General features: G+C 43.2%; 1 protein-coding gene across 16 annotated transcripts in view; it reads right to left on the bottom strand.

Annotated features, from left to right (window-relative positions):
* KDM2B (lysine demethylase 2B) overlaps window positions 1-16,246 on the bottom strand; it is a 110,415-nt gene extending 94,169 nt beyond the window's left edge. For 3 of the 16 annotated variants that reach the window (XM_080559472.1, XM_080559451.1, XM_080559456.1), the window contains exons 1-4: window positions 10,480-10,665; window positions 9,763-9,901; window positions 7,165-7,243; window positions 537-583 (exon numbers count right to left, since the gene is read on the bottom strand). In XM_080559472.1, coding sequence (XP_080415598.1) covers window positions 537-583; window positions 7,165-7,243; window positions 9,763-9,901; window positions 10,480-10,533 — 319 coding nt within the window. In that variant the 5' untranslated portion in view covers window positions 10,534-10,665. Of the gene's footprint in view, window positions 1-536; window positions 584-7,164; window positions 7,244-9,762; window positions 9,902-10,010; window positions 10,300-10,479; window positions 10,666-16,155 lie in introns of those variants that run through there. The other 13 variants (XM_080559450.1, XM_080559461.1, XM_080559468.1 and 10 more) reach the window with 7 other exon arrangements.
* Window positions 16,247-16,543: the final 297 nt, after the last annotated feature.

The raw sequence follows: 16,543 nt of genomic DNA, 5'->3' as shown, positions 1-16,543 counted from the left end.
CTTTTGCCAAAATTGCTAGGAAACGTTTGATGATTGCAGTCACCACTCCTCTGTTTTGTGTCTTATCAAAGACAGGCAGTTTGCAAAGCTTTGTGCTCAGTCTCTCAGCAACCTTTCCTCCACGCGCTGACCTGGCCTGACACTGATAAAGTCTGAGGAGAGCACAAGCAAAAGGTGATGGGGCTCCAATCAGACCTTTTACAAACAGATACTCTACACCAGATTAAAAAAAAAAAAGGAACTCGATCAATGCAACTGCTGCTTTCCAAGATCACAAAAGTATACGTAGGACACCTGTTAAGAAGAGCAAAAGCATTCACTCCCCTTCAAATGGCCAATTATCCAGCATGAGATCAGAGCGTGGTCAGCACCACTAATTAGTGTTTCCCCCAGCCTTTTTAATTTACAAATTGCTTCTCCATGCCTTCTCCCAGATTCTGAGAGTTATCACAAATGTCTACAAACACAACTGGACAAGTATTTCAAAGCAATTCTGTTCTGTATAGAGTTAATCCAGTGCATTCAAAATAACTTACCCACTAATAGCTTCACATCTCTGACGCTGAAATCCGGGTCAGGCATTCTGTAATTAGCAAAGAAAGCAATGTTAAATACTGTCAGGATAAGTATGGTTACACATTCGTTACCACAATAAAAGAGAAATAAATGTATAGTGCTCTTTGTCCATTATGCAGAAGGTGGAATCAAGCAAGGCCTCACTGAAGTGTGGACAGTGCAAGCTCTAAAGGCACACAACATCCTTGCATTGGCAAATGTATGAAAGTTTCCCTACTCCTAACGAACATGGAGAAGAGGTGTCTTTTCAAGCACTCTCCGGCGGCACCGGAGTGGGACGAATGGGAAGGGGTTGAGGCGATTCCAATGAAATCCCAAACCTTTATGACTCGTTTCTGCTAGGCAACTCACCATGCCTCAAATATATTCCCTAAATCTGCCAGCAGACACAAACTGAGGCATGGAAGGGTAAACCCATTTGTTCAAAGTCACATCGTCACAGTAAAGCGTTGAAAATAATGAACTGAAGCCTCTTTGTTTTAATGACTATTCCAAACCTCCTCGCCTGGCAGAAGACAACTCAACTGTATTTGTTGGGTAGGGAAGTTGCTGCTCAATTCAATTGAGGCTAATTCAGAGCTAAATTAAATGGAAACATAATTGGTTCATTGATGTCGATGCATTTATAAGACCACTTCTAACACAGGCAAGGTCTTAGAGTTTCACATACGTCAAGTGAGTGAATTTTAAGTGTCAGGAAGAGAGTAGAAGTCTGCAACCCATAGACTGGACGGAAAAAGAATACAAAAACAGTAGTGGGGTTTTAAAGTTGATTGACTTCATCTTAACGAGGGTAGTTCAAACTTCACATAGCACAAAAGCTGAGGAAGGAATTGTATGAGAAACAGCCCTGTGGGAAGTGCCAGCTAGGTATTCTGCCCCGCTGCCGTGGGTGGAAGATAAACAGCTTGCTTCTACTATCAAGTACTTCTAGTACAATTCAGTTAGAAATCAGAATTATAGAGCCTATAGGCAAAATTTTATTTAGAGTTTTTACTATTAAGAAAACACTGAAAGGTAAAGTTAAAAAATACACTTAGTGTCATGCATGCACCTTGAGAACTATTTGCCAGATCTTGTTTGTTCACTTACTTTTACCCTTATCACCTTCCTCTGGTGGGATGCAGAGGCTGGACAATACCTTTTGTTAGGTCTCTGCCAACCCTCACATCTTTGCATTTAGCTGCGAGGGCCCCCCAGCTTTGGAATTCACTCCCTCGCCAGAATGAAACAGCCTGAATCCACTGACCTTCAGGGTTCACTCAGGGCTCATCTTTTTATCCAGGCACTAGGAAGGCAGAAGTAGGGGAAGGAGGAACTATTTGGGGGCAATAACAATATGCCAGGCTTATGTTCAAATACCAAAGCTTGCCTTTATTTTATGTCAGATGTATAGGTGGGCAATCTTTTTCACATCTGTAGAAATCAAAATGAAATTCAAGAACCAAAATAGAGAACAACCCCAGATGCATACAAACAAATCTACTCTGAGAGCTCCAGCGGCAGCTGACAATAAACTTTACCCAGATTGGAAGAACACAATCCTCCCTAACAGTAAAATTACATGTTTAGCTCTTTGGAGAGCACACCTGGCATATCCTTGTTTTTTCCTCTGCAATCTCAGGATGTATCATACATTAGAGAAAAGGAACACCAGGGGAAGAATTTCAGGCTTGAACACAGCAGGTTTCAAGTACAAGAACCCATTTTGCAGCTGGGTTACCTTGGGAGGTCCAGCTTTGATTCGAACCAATTCTGCTGGCTGCTGAGACCACAAATTACTGTACTACTTCATCTCCAGACCCGCTCAGCATAACTGCCACACTCCCTATTATACAATTAGGGCTGCTTTGCTACTGTTCTGTGATGGCAGAAAATTTTTTTGACTGTCACCGGTCCTATACTAATCGGTAAGTATTAGCTCATTTGTTTTTCTGCACATAAATCCAAATCACCAACAAGGCAGAACTGAGCAGATATTTTCTTCTCACTGTTATGCAATGTTCAGGCAAATTAATCTCATGTAAAAAGACTGTAAATGCTTCCAAAGATTTCATATCAAAAAAATAGTTGTGAAGAGTAGTATAGCAGGGTGCCTTGACTTTACGTCAAAATATACCATTTTGGGTAGAAAAATGCAATATGGCAAACTACCCACCGACTTAAAGCAGCCAGAAACAATTATACCTACCTGAAGCTATGGGAGAAATTGCAGTCTTGAGGTTCAGAAACAGAATTGCCCTTTTCTCCATGTGCACTCACACACTCCTGGAGATTTCTACTTAACTGCATTCGAGGAGACTTTCAGCATTCTGTTATACACATACCATGCTACCACAAACAGAAAATGCAAACGTCTTACCGTGCACTGGTACAAACTTGCATTTTATTAAAAGTTTAAAGATTTGCTAGAAAGTCTCCTATTCAAGTCCTAACGAGGATGAGCTCTGCATAGCATATGTATCTGATTAACCACAATACAACATAAGATGACTGCTGTTCAGACAGAAGAGACAACATCTTTCCAAACTGAGTTCTCCCTCTGAGTTACAAGAATGGAAACAGCCAAAAAACTCAGAGATACAAATTATCTTTTGCTAATAGATCACAGGTGGACCTTTCTGCTTCTAGCCATACAAGTAACAGCTCATAATGGTTAAAATATATATACTTGAAAGCAATTTTCTAAGTTTCATTATATTTTTCCCTCATTCATCTTATTTTGTGCCATTTCAGAGTGCCTCCAATCACAGTAACCAAACTGTTCAGCTAGGCTTTGTACATCTGCCAGCCACAGACATGCAAGCTGACTGCTTAACAGCAAACAAGTGGAAGCACATATCATCAGCTAATCAAAACATCAGAAATGTAGAAATCATCTTATATCACAGCTTTTATAGACCACTGCATCTCAAAAGTTGCCCTACACATACACGGATCACCGAATCCACCACATACGATAGGCACATCCTTCTCTGGGCAAGCGACAGTACTGCTGGACAAGACCCACAAAAGCATGATTTCCTCCAGAGCCTGCAGCAGAACATAAGGTTCTGGAGTTTCATCAGCAAACGACTCGAATCCAAAGGCAAACTACTCAGTCTCGTCCTGGTGATGGAAGATGGCAGACTGTGACACTTGTTATTTCAAGCAGCAAATGTCAGGATAATGAGACTAAAGGTTTCAGATCGGTTACTCAGGCAGGTGTCGATGCTATTTTGATCTCGCCGGAATACAATGCGCACAGCAATGATGGATCAGCATATCCACATAAGGTATATATTGCGTGCCAGCTATCCTTGATAGATACATGTAAGAAGTGGAACTGTAAATAAAATTAAATCATGTTATCCTGCCGAGTGTCAAATAGGAAAGACTGCTCATGCATTTCACTCCTCTCACTTAAAATACACATAAATCGCATTTCCAACCTTCTCTCACTCTAGTGGCATTTACACCCAAGCGTGTGAAATTCCTTTACAACAACATTTCAGACTAATAATTCATGCTCATTTCAGTTAAAAAAAAAAGAATAGAACATGAATGTCCTATACGAGATTACTGATCTACAAATCCTAACATTTTAATCCCCCAGAGCAGCCAGTAGTCAATGACTCAGAAGAGAACAGAAATATAAAACCAATTCAGCCAACTGACTGTGAAATGGAGAATTCCACTGATCCCATGCAGGAACCATCCAAAGCTCGTGTATCAGATAAGTTTGATCTTATTTTTGTCCACATACTAATTGATCAAAAATATCCTTAAAAAAGCACCAGTACACCTATTCTTCCTTCTCCAGCGGTGAACTCCAGCTACAGTATTAGGATGATAGCAGCAGTTGATAGGAAACAGAAACTGGCTAGTCAAGCCTGGCTGCTGAAACTATTTTAAGCTCATCACACCAAACTGAAGCTCCTTCACCCTCCAAAGCGTTAGTGTATGATGGTCAGGAAAGCGACTCCAAAACTCCTACTGTGGCTTCGTATTTATTCCTCTCCCATCTTCACACAGTTCTGAAGTCCAAAAATGTATTATCTTAACTGCCAGATCTGCAAAACTCCAGCTGAAAAATGGAGAGTGATGGTCCTGTAACTTCTTCACGTCCAGCACATGTTCTAAAACTGCTATTTATTGGACTGCTTTGAAAACACTTACAAGGAAAGGTAGTTTATTTTCAGTGGTCATCTGTGAGGATTGAACACCTATACATACATTCATGCTGTGTATGCGCATGCACAAGCATTTGAGCAAAGCCATTTTTGGGTCTCAGCAAAATACACCTGTAAGCTGGCCTGTCCATACACCTTGTGTATGACCGCAGAAGGGACAGGTACACAGCCAAAGCCCTCACGTCTTCAAGGTCTCAACAACAACTCCTGATGACTTCCAGGAAGAGGAACAGGAAGACTGACTTTAACCACATCTAAAAAAAACACATCTTGAAGAAAAGCAAGCCAAGACATGGAAAAAAAAAAAAAAAAACAACTGATCACAAGACCTGATTACCTTGAGGAGTCTCTGAACTCCTACATCACGACCAAAGACTACTCCCCGAAAGTCAGAATCATGCTAGGATGCTTCAGTGAAAGCATCTAGCTAGCTGGATATGGAGGGGAGCACCAGGTGGCAGCTCTCCAGACTTTGGACACCAAAACAATAGGGAAGCCAATGACGATGTGAGCTGAGACTTGGATGTTGAAACGTCTGAGGTGGAATTGCCTCATTACAGAATCCTGAACAGTGAGCTATCAGGAAGAAACAGATATTACATCTTGTTGTTACAGACACTGAGAAACAAGGTAACTCTACAGGTAACTTCCAGGTCCACAAGTTTTCCAAAGCCACCCTCAAGATGATGGCAGAATCCTGAGCAAAAGGGAAAGCACACCCAATGACCCCATGGCTTCACTCAAACTTGACTAAAGAACAGGTGCTTAATTTGAGGATGGTGGAGAACTAAGGCTCACAGATGGTGCTCAGAGCACAGATGGTGCTCAATGCCTTCAGCTTCAGAGTCCCTGCAGCCATACACACCAACAGGGACACAACAACTGGTAGGCCAGTGCGGAGACAAAGCTTGCCTGTGAGATGCCAGAGCCAGCGCTCCGTGCAGACCTGAGAACAAGTCGCACTGCCTCTGGTTCCTGACCACTCCCTAGTTTCAGAGAAGAGCTGATGGCTTCTTCCAAAAGAAGTTCTTGAAGCTTCTACCACCTGTCCTTTAGGAGCAGCAGGCTAAAACCAATGCACACAGAGAGATCAGTTTTCTCAGATATGATTTTCCACAGTAGATGTGTCCTTCGAATTACTCCTCCAAGAGGAGCATCAGGTGAAGAAACATACTGACCAAAGTAGCAACAGCCGTCGACAACAACAAAAAAGCCAACTCACTGCCGAGCCCAGCCGAGAAGCCGAAAGGAGGTCAGAAAAACAGAGGCTCTTAACACAGCAGGAAAAAAAAAAAACCAGCAGGGAAACAAACAAAGAGATGGTATCTTAATGTCTGCATTATTTTTTTAAACAAGAAACTAGACTGAGCATCCAGTGCTAAACAGAGAAACAGCTAGGCTTAATAACCAAAGAAAAAAATATTCCCATACAACATCATGGTACGACCAAGTAACGCTTACTGTAATTACTACTGAGTACCTATTAAGCACTCCTCGTTCAGAGTTCAACACATAAAACTGTTTTATTACAGCAGAAGTGGCTCCTATTTGCTCTTAGAGTAAGAGGATATGCCCTTGTCTTCTACCACAAACCCTATTTCCTTCTTTCTCCCTCTCCTTAAGTTACATTGGGGTGGCTTGAAGTTGTTAACATCCAGTTATTAAATAATTGGGACTCAGTTCACCAGACTGAGGTGTTCCAGCTGAAAGTGAGCAATTGTTCTTTCACAAAATTAATTTTCGATCCTTCAGATATAATCAGTTACACAGTCAAAATTTCCAAAAAGTGCCAAAGGACATTAATCTAAACTATAGATTGAGAGACTGATTAAGTACATCATTTTAGCATTTCTCTCTTAGACCCTGTCATTTTTATGAGAAAAAAAAAAAACACCTTACAGGAGTCACTTATTAAAACACCAAATCCTTTATGACTGGATATTAACAAAATGCAACCTCAAAAAGACTCTAATAATACCACATTTTAATTAGACGCTATTAAATATTTATAAAGCAGTAACATTCAGAAGAGATACAATTATCATGGGAAAAGACAAGCACCATTTGACTTTCCACCTGTAATGCAGAAACCAATTCAGAAGTCAAAAACTGAAGGGACATCGTTCTGTCATTACAACATGAAATGGAAGCAAGAACATTTGAATTTTATTCCTAAATTTTATCACTGGCTTATTTTTGATTGCGTAGAACCACACTGGATACACCTAAATTTTATAGAACTCATTATCTGCTTGTTTATAGGTGGGAAATAATCATTGCCCTTCTCAGAGGTGCTGACAGTCTGACTAAATGCAATACATTTGAGATCATCAAGAGATATCACATACAAGTACAAAGCATAATGGTTATTTTATAAAAAACATTCATTAATCGTCAAGATTTGGCTGTAACTTACTTAATTCCCAGTCCATCCTTATTTCTGAAGATAAGGGGAACTCTGAGAGCTTCTCTTTGCACATACTCAAAAGTAAAATCTGTGGGGATAAGGAATTAAAAAGAATCCAAAATCAATTACAATGGCATCGGCACCTCACGTTGCATTCTCTCGAAACGCTCCCCATTTTTCTTTGCTCACCAAAGGCCTCTACCATCACTTAAAGAAAAATATAAAGAGAACGCATATTTTAGGTCCGAACCGGAAACCAAATGACAGACAATACTCTCCCAGCTGCTCTCTATTTTTCCTGTTCACTGATGCATATAAAACAGAATCCAGTCAGTTTGTAAACTAAGCTCTGGCGTGAAACACCCAGGTTGTAACGAAATGCCAAATTAACAGTTAAAAAATAATCCTAACTAAATTACTGTGGATGAGCCTAGTACTTTTAGGGCAAATAAGCAGGTTAAACTTCAGTTTCTACATTATACGTTTCAAGCTTTCACATTTTTATTTAGGGGAAAAGAAAGTTGTGAGCATTATCTGAGCACAGCACAAAGCTCTGATTCTGTGAACACGTTGTCTTCTTATGCCAGGGTTATTATTGCTTTCCACAGATGACATTTTCATAATTAATCAGAAACCTAACTGCAGGAGCCATTGTACGGAAATCTTATACAGCTGCTGGCACTTGGGGAGGTGGGGAATTGAATAGTTTTGGTGGGGCAGTCACAGGGTAGCACCCAAGCAAACTGGAAATTAAACACAAGTTTGGTATGTTAACGCTGATCAGCATCACCTTGTTGCTTTGCACAGACGCGGCCTTTCCTGGGGATTTCTTTATGCTGTAGTCTGATACAATAGTGGTGACTCAGGGATTAGGAAGTTACAAGGCAGGGATTTGGGTGAGCAGTGCCTGCAAAACCCCACACTCCACTTGGAGCATTCGGTCACAGAAAGGAAAGGAATTTTACAGCGGCCACGTTGTGTTTCTTTAGTTCTGTTTTTCTTCCTTTCTTACAGGAAAGTGACTTTTAAAGACATTCAAAACGGAAAACAATCCTTGAATCTTCAGCAAGTAAACTATGGCACTGCCAAAGCCATGCTACATTTCATGTCTTGGAGTCAGGTACACCCAAGTGGTTTAACTTCTCCAAATTCAGCCACCAGCCTGTGCGCTACCTGGGAGAGTACGAGAACAGGCTCGAGCTTGTGTATTGGTGATGCTTCTCTACTAGAAAGACTCAGAACAGAAAAAGCAGAGGGAACAGAGGCTCAGCTCCCATGCCTACACGTGGATTACCCTCTCTTTTTACAAACTTTTCCTCCCTGCATTCAGTTCACGATTATGACAAGAGCAGATGTAATATTCCTACCTAGAGTTACTGAAGCAGAGCACTCTGATTACCCCTTTGCAAAAACATTACAGAAACTTTATTTCAACTAGTCTGCAAATAAGTGTAATTAATACCCCATTTAACTAAGATACCAATTAAATATTTCTGTAGTAGATAAGTCTTCATTTCTAGTATGTATTCACCTTAAAACCAGTCTGCTTTTAGTTAAGCAAATAAATAAACCACAAGCTTCTTTATTTTTAAGGACACTCATTCAAGACAAAGTCAACAAACATCAGGAACAACAACAGCAGAAGAAGCAGAGAGAGATACATGGCCCAGCAGCCCAGAGAACAAGTAGGTATGACAAACTGCATTCAAGCCCCAAAACCACACCACTGCTTTGCAGCGTCATGAAGAAAAACTTCAACCCACAATCCTGGCAGGAAAAAAAAAAATCAAAGGAGAGTTATCATTAAAATAAAAACAAAACCATGGAAATGAAAATAAATATCACTCAACCAACTCCATGTGTTCATATAACCTGACTTTTTTCTTACCAAACATTGTCACTGTCCTAAATTCAATTCAACTTCTAGATGTATAGAAATATAAACCAACAGTAAAAATAAAACCAGAGCAAATATGAAGGCAGACCCATTCTTCGTAATGCCCCGACAAAGCATTTAAATCCCTCCTGGGGTTGAACAAAGCAGACACAGACCACAACAAAATAACAAAAGACACTCATTTATTTCCAAGTTCCACAGAAAGTGGAAAGCTACCCAAAGATTTTTGGGCTGCTGAGCCAGGGAAGCTGTGGATTCTATTAGAGCTGGCATGTAGCAGTGACAACCACTGGAGTGTTGGGAAAGTGAGGGAAGAACGCAATCATTTTCTGGAAAATTAATTAACATTTCTGAGCTATAAAAAAATAGGTGTTTGTGTTTTGTTTAGAGGAAGGTGGTGGTGGCGTGGCGGGGTCAGAGTTGAGCTTATCTCCTAAACAAACACCTTCCTAACTAAGATAGCTATTTAATTTCTCCACCACATTAACTTTCCTAAAAGGAGCTTAGGAAGCTCGCTCCAAAATAACTCTAGGGGAGGGAGGGGACGTTTTCTCCCCCCAGATTTTCGGCTCCGCTCCCAAACCGAGGGCTCGGAGGGGGGGACCAGCAGCCCCTCAGTCGCATCCCCGGGGCGGGCAGCGCTCGGCGGGGGGGGGGGGGTCCGGGCTGCAGCCCCGGGCAGCGGGGACAGGAGGGGGCCGGGGCCGTACCTCGGCCGTCCATGGCTCGCACGAAGTCCCCGCCGTACGCCCGGCTCCGCAGCTTCTCCTCCAGGTCGAAGCTCCTGGCGCTGACGATCTCCTCCACGTCCGAGAGGTCCTCGTCGTACCTCCTCCTGCCCAGGGCTCGCTGCAAGACACAAAGCGGGGGGGGGGGGAGCGCTCGGAACCGGGGGGGGGAACACGGGAACCGAGCCCCCCCCCTCCGTGCTCCCCCCCGGCTTTGGGGCGCTCAGCACCTTCTCCATCCCCGGCACAGGTGCGGGCTGCGGGGGCGCTGCTGCTGCTGGCGGTGCCGGTGTTGTTGCGCCGCACGTGGGTAAGGGAAGACCCCGGGGGATGGGGGGGGGGGGACTCGGGGGGGTCGTCCCGGAGCCCGGCGCTCAGGTTGGGGTATTTCCATAATCCCGGGGTTTCCATAGCCACGCCGGAAGGCGCGGTTTCAAAGCAGGGCGCATTATGCAACGCTGCGAGCCGGCTGCTCCCCCCCTGCTCAGCCCAAAGCCCCGGGGGCAAGGCACTGCACCCCCACCCCCCCCAGACCCTCCCCAGGTGGGTTTCGGAGTCCCAGGGACCCTTGCCCATGGGAACCCCAAATAATCCCAATCCCGCCCTCACCCCCCCCGGGCGCAGCGCCCCCTCCGCAAACAATCCCGCAAAATCCCTGAAAAGGCGCAGAAAGGAGAGAGGCAGCAGGCGGCTACACACCAGTCTTCTTCCAGGGTCTTTCTCTGCCTCCATTTTTTGGGGGGGGAGTCTCATCACTTAATTGTCAACAGTTCCTCTCCGGCATTTTTGCTTTTTTTTTTTTTTTTTGGCCCAAACTGGGAGGAGGGCAAACAAAAGCCGGCCGGGGCTCTCCCGAAGTTTGGTCATTTTGCACCAGCACTTTTTCTTTTTTTTTTTTTTTTTTTTTTGAGGCGGGAGGGGGGAGAAAGAGGGCGGGGAGGGGGCGGCGATGTGCCCTGCCAGCGCCTCGGCATCCAGTCCCAGGAGCTGCGGCTGCTGGGGGGGGGCAGGCTTCGCAATGGGGCCGGGGCACCGGGAGGGGGGTCCTGGAGCACCGGGAGGGGGTCCTGGGGGTCCCGAGGCGGTGGGGGGGGGAGTTGAGGAGTTCCCCCGCAGTGCCCCCGGGCTGCTGTCGGAAAGGGCAGCCCCGATGTGGGCGCTCTGGGAGCCGAGCCCCAAAACAAGCGCGGTTCGCACGGCGGGTGGGGGCGTCCCCCCCCCGGTGTGGCCGCTGGGGTGCTGCCGGTTCCTGGCATTGTCGGAGCCTTTCCTCTCCCGAGCGCCGGTTCCCGTCCCTGCGGTGACGCGGAGCAAATATCGGGACCATCTGATGGCAAGAGCAGGGGCAGGCTGCGCGTTCCGAACAGCCTCCAGGCTTGGAAGCGTTGCTCACCTCTGCTGCGACATCCCTCGCCTCCCCAGAGGGAACATGAAAGAGCCCCTGCACCCAGGGCCAGGGGCTGGAGGCTCGGACGGGGCTCCTCCGCTCGCTTTGGGCGGGTGGCGTTCGTGAGAGCGGCGTTAGGAGCTTGTGAGAGCGACGTGAGGAGTTAAACGTGTTCCTTCTACCTTCGGTACGGTCCTGGCTCGGTGTCACCTCACCCGGGCCAGCAAAAGCAACCAGTCTCTGATGTAGCCAGTCCAAATCCCAGCAGCAAGTTTCAAATGTGGAGCAGTTCCGTGGGGACCGAGCTTTTCCTTAAAATGGGACATTTCACTGTCCCTGTCTGCTTCTACTCGACAGGAGCATGCTCATCCAGCACCCGGTCACCCCTTGCCTACCTAATCAATGACATTCTAGGTACTATATCAGTGTTTTAAATATTGTCATAAAACGCATTAAAACTCAACTTTGCGGGCCTTGCAGGTCATCTCTTTTGGAAAAACCCCTATTTTAATGAGCTGTGACACGTGGATAAAGGCAGGACTTGTCTCGTGGATGGAGTTCTAACTCGGCGTTTAAGGTAGTGAGTTTCTCTTTCTGCATCTGCCAACAGCTGTTTGCAGAATCTTGAAAAATCATGTAATCTTTCTCTAACATCTCCCTATTTGCAGATGATTGAACTTTATTATTATATAGAAGTGTTGTATAGGTTATATATTGAAGTGTGGGTTCCAGATGTCTGTTAAACCCAGAGCGTTATTAATCCATAATCCTGAAAAGATGTATGCATACGCTGACCTTTCAGCTAAGATTACTCAAACTTAAAATTAAATGCACGTGTACATCTGTACGGTTGAGGCCAGAGTACTTGTACAAGATAAATGGATGTTACGAGAGAATCATCAGACAAAAAAACACATCATCCATCCAGTCTATAAAAGTCCGCCAGGAAAGACAGAACAGAGACATAAAAGAAAATCAGCTCATTTTTCTAAATCTTCTTTGGGGATGCAAACAATCTGAGACTCTTGGTGTCTCAAGCAAAGCCTCCGAGGACTGTATAAATCACAGATGCCTGGAAACCCTAGTGCACGTTATTGAAATATGGAAGTAAATATGTCTCAGAAATATCTATAGACCTCCAAACACAGAAAACACGGTTTTAACCTTGTTTTAAGACAGAAGTGATTCCAGCTAAACTCCAATTCATTTTACCTTTGAAAACACCACTGTAATCATTTTGTGTATTAATACCAAAACACCGACACACAAACTTAAAAGAACTGGGGGAGAAAGGGAGGGGGAGGTGGTAGGATGTGGGTGATAAGAATATCCGCAGCTGCATTAGATAGGATAAAAACATTTAAAAGCATTATTAAAGCTGTGTGCCGCAGGACATAGGTTAACTGCTTGCAGCTGAGGGCTGGGAGCTGCTTTCCCTCCGAGTAACTCACGCTGCGGATTTCCACCAGGGGGTTCTGCTCCCCGCCAGGCAGCGCTCGGGACCGGGCTGCTGCGAGGTAGGCTTGCTTCACCGTCAAAAACACAGAAAAAGCTGCGTGCGCTCATGCTGTGAGAAGGGAGCGGTGATCCTTAAGAAAAGGGTTAGCCTGAACGGCATTAAGATAAAATCTGAAAACGCCTTTTTGCTGGGTGTTAATGTACCTTAAGTTATTTCCGTTCCAGTCATGTCTCACAGTGTTTAAAATGCTTAAATAAGAGCTCCAGTGTTGTGCTTGGGAAGGGTTTGTGAAGAAAAGGGTTAATTTCACCCCTCCTGAGCTTTCAAAAAAATTTATATCCCATTGGATAGAATGGACTGAAATAAACTTCTAAATGTTTTTAGAACATCTCTCATTATGTAAAACCTACCATCCTATAGCTTACTTTAGAGTTTAGATGCAAGAGTAGATATTTAACCTTTTCTTGATTAAGGAAATTAGAAATGATTATATAATTTTCTAGGCAAGATGAAGACTTCTATCTGCAGAAACTAAACTTTGTTTTATGTTAGATGAGGTTTGCAGAGAAGTTTGCCTTAACATCCCTGGTGCTTTGGACTACTAACAATCCTCTCAATTTGCTTTTCACAACTGCTACGTCTGATGAGTTATTTTTAATGCAGATCTACCATAATTTGCATTCTGTGATAACCTGATTTGGTGCTGGTACAATAACAGGAACAAATGCAGTGATGATTTGCATGTGAAGCTCTCAGTATGGCTTAGAGAAAGAGCAATGCAGAGGGTAGCACCTCTGCATGCTCCATACGTACAAATAGTGTTGTACGGTACTCTGAGCACCTTTTCTTCTTACCAGTCCTCCTACAGAAAATAGAGAAGTGCATTTTTAGCAGAATGTTTCATGAGTATCCTTGTGACAGTGTTCGGATTTCTCAAGCCTCTTTGGAAAGAAATTTGGATTTCTGCCACCTCTGCTAGTGTTCATGCATAAATGATCCAGAGAATGGGTTGATGTTACCTCTAATTAGGGCCAATAGCAGCTTGTTGCTGAAGGGGCCAGCTCCCTCCTCCTGCCTGCATCTCCCTCATTAGGTCTAGCATTCCTGCAGCCTCGGGGTAAGTCAGTTCAGTGACTGGATCCAACAGAAAACTACCCCATCAAGAAAAAAATACACTTCTTGTTATGTTTTTTCACTGAACCTCTTGCTCTGTAGCCATTTGATTGGTGTAGTCTACAGGATGGAGAGAAGAGTGGAGTGAGATGAAGGAAGGTTGCAGGACTACGCCCTTTTGGTGGCCTTCTGTAATTGCACTAATCAGTGGCAACATCAAACCACAGCTTTGAACTCCACCATGATTTCATCCCCTGAATCATTTCTAAGTTAATTGAGCATGACTGACTCTTTGTTTCAGCTAGCTCTAGAGTGCAGAGGTGTGTGTAACAATGAGTAAATAGGGTTGGAAATAAAAGAATTTATCCCATTTAGTTTGTAGCTCAGAATGGAGAATTGTAAAATGGGTAAAGGAAGAAAATGGGTACACTGTTACAGTCCTAAGGTTTTAATTGTAGAAGGTGGCTTGATCCTTAATTTATTCTAAGAAGTGATTTATTTATTTTTGCTAGTGGGAAAGGAAATTATGCTTGTTTTAAAGCTGCAACGGTGGAGTTTGTGAGCTTAAAATTAGATGCTTTTGGCTTGGAAAGGGAGATGAGATGCAATTTATTTACTGGCTAGGTCTGAGTCAGTAGGTCCTTTTTGGTACTGTTTCCTTGAAGGAAATATGAATCTAGCAATACAACAAAACACAATACTGTTAAATTCCAAAGCCCTTCCCGATAAACGGGAATAGGAGTGATGGACAGAAACAGTGAGTTCAAAGCACTTTTATGCATCTCTTAGGTCACAGGTAAAGTAAGCTGGATTTGCGGTATGAAAAGCTTCCCATTTTCTAATCTTTAATCATACTGTGAATGCTAAAAGTGGCACAGCAGACTCAAGAAAGCAGTCATTCGGTTGTAATGCAGGGGAACACCATCACTTCAACAGAACCTAATCAGTTGAGCAGTCTATTTTAATACACTTATTTTTGGACTGTTGAAATCCTTCTCACCTGCACGTCTCTTGCAGGCTTTCCTATAATTTCCAGAGTATTGAATCAGACATAGAGCTGCTGTAGTAATGACGAATTCAAAAATTCTATTTATACCCAGTTCTACTTTGATAGTTATTTAATTAAGGCTATTGAGTCTCCCTTTAAAACAACTAAAACTTCTGCACCAATACTATAAATACAAATACGTTCCTTTTTAGATAAATCTGATTTTAAGGAACAGATCAAGACCTAGGCGTTACTTATGCAGCGTTAGTAACACATGATGTTATAGTTCAACTCTGATTTTGTGCAGGGAAAAACCAGCACACAATCAATCTTGCTGTGCATACACAGTATTTCTATAGTTTACAAACAGCAATGCAAAACAGTTTTAAATGTATGATTCCACAGAAACTAAGTGACAGACCCTTAAGGAAACTTTGCTTGGGATGAGGCGGAAATGTTTACATTCCTGGTTTCTGATGGTAACCGTTTTCCCAAGTACAATGAATGTAGTGAGAAAATCACAGCATCATTGTTCCTCCTTGCTTTGCAATCTGGTGCTCAGGCATGGCCTGGAGCATTGATGGGAGATACTGAAAATGCTCCGATTGTTGTGAGGCAACACCTGTGTTGGGGGGGTTGGTGTTTTTAAGAATTAAAACACATTAAGCAGAGTAGTATTTTATAATGCTATCTTAGGCTGCCTTTCACGCAAATGAATGCTGTGGAGTAGTTCTGTCACGCCCAAAAGAGAAAGAAGGTAGCAAGCAGTACCTGGAGTCACTTACACAACAGTGAAAGCTTTTATGGTAACTCTGTAAGTCAAACTTGGCCTTCTACAGAAGTCTTTCAATGCCTCTGTCAGTAAAAATCTAACCAGAAGTTGTTTTCAACAATAGAAAAAAATATTTTCTGAGAAAAGAATGAGATCAAATCTACTGCACTAGGAAACAGTAGTTTCAAGGAGTATATCTGAGTACTTCAAATTAAGATTTCTTTCTTGTCTGCTTCAACTATTTTTTTTAAAGAATACCATGTAAATGACATGTAAAGCATTGTGACCTACATTGGTGTTGGTTCTGTCATCATCCTTAGATACTCTAGACACAAGTAAATGAACACTATTGCAAAGCAGAGAGATGTTGAGGGGAACAAAGCAAAAATATTCCAGACTATGCCACAAACTTCCTAATTCTAAGTAAGGCAGAGAACTTCCACACCATAGAAAATAACCAATTCTTTTGATTTCTAATAGAACAGGTATTGCGGTGATTCAGCTTGATGTGACCATCCATTTGCCTTATCCAGTATTATTTCTATTCCTAGAATCATAAATTTCCTTACTAGACTTCATTAGTAACTCATTTCTCTAACATCCCTTAGTTCTGACCAACAAGCTTGTCACGGCACAAGAGCTGCCTTAAGCCTCACCTTTTCAGAAATCATCTTTGGGACTGGGCCACGTATTTGCTATGGAGTTCTGCTCTGTACCTCAAACTTCCCTCTGTAAAATACAGGACAAAAAAAAAGTTTTAATACTGTTGCATGAATGTGGCAATTCAAAATCTCGTAACACTGACATATCTGTGTTGAAATGTTCTGCCTAATAAACGAGTGTTTGAACTGCTTGCTGATAAACAAGTCTGTCAGGAGCACTGGGCCTACAAAATGTCTCTCAGAACTTGAACTTTGTGACAAACGTCTAGGTGTATCAGCTTTAAACGAAGCGAGGGTGAATGTTCAGAGGGGTTTGGCTCCAAAGGACGGATGTAGATTGTGCTCAAGGTTTTTGGGAAGGGAGGCTAGTGCGTGAGGTAGC

This window comes from Anser brachyrhynchus, assembly GCF_964034855.1.
Source record: "Anser brachyrhynchus genome assembly, chromosome: 17".
Taxonomy (NCBI): domain Eukaryota; kingdom Metazoa; phylum Chordata; class Aves; order Anseriformes; family Anatidae; genus Anser; species Anser brachyrhynchus.
This window is presented reverse-complemented; position numbering and strand designations above follow the sequence as displayed.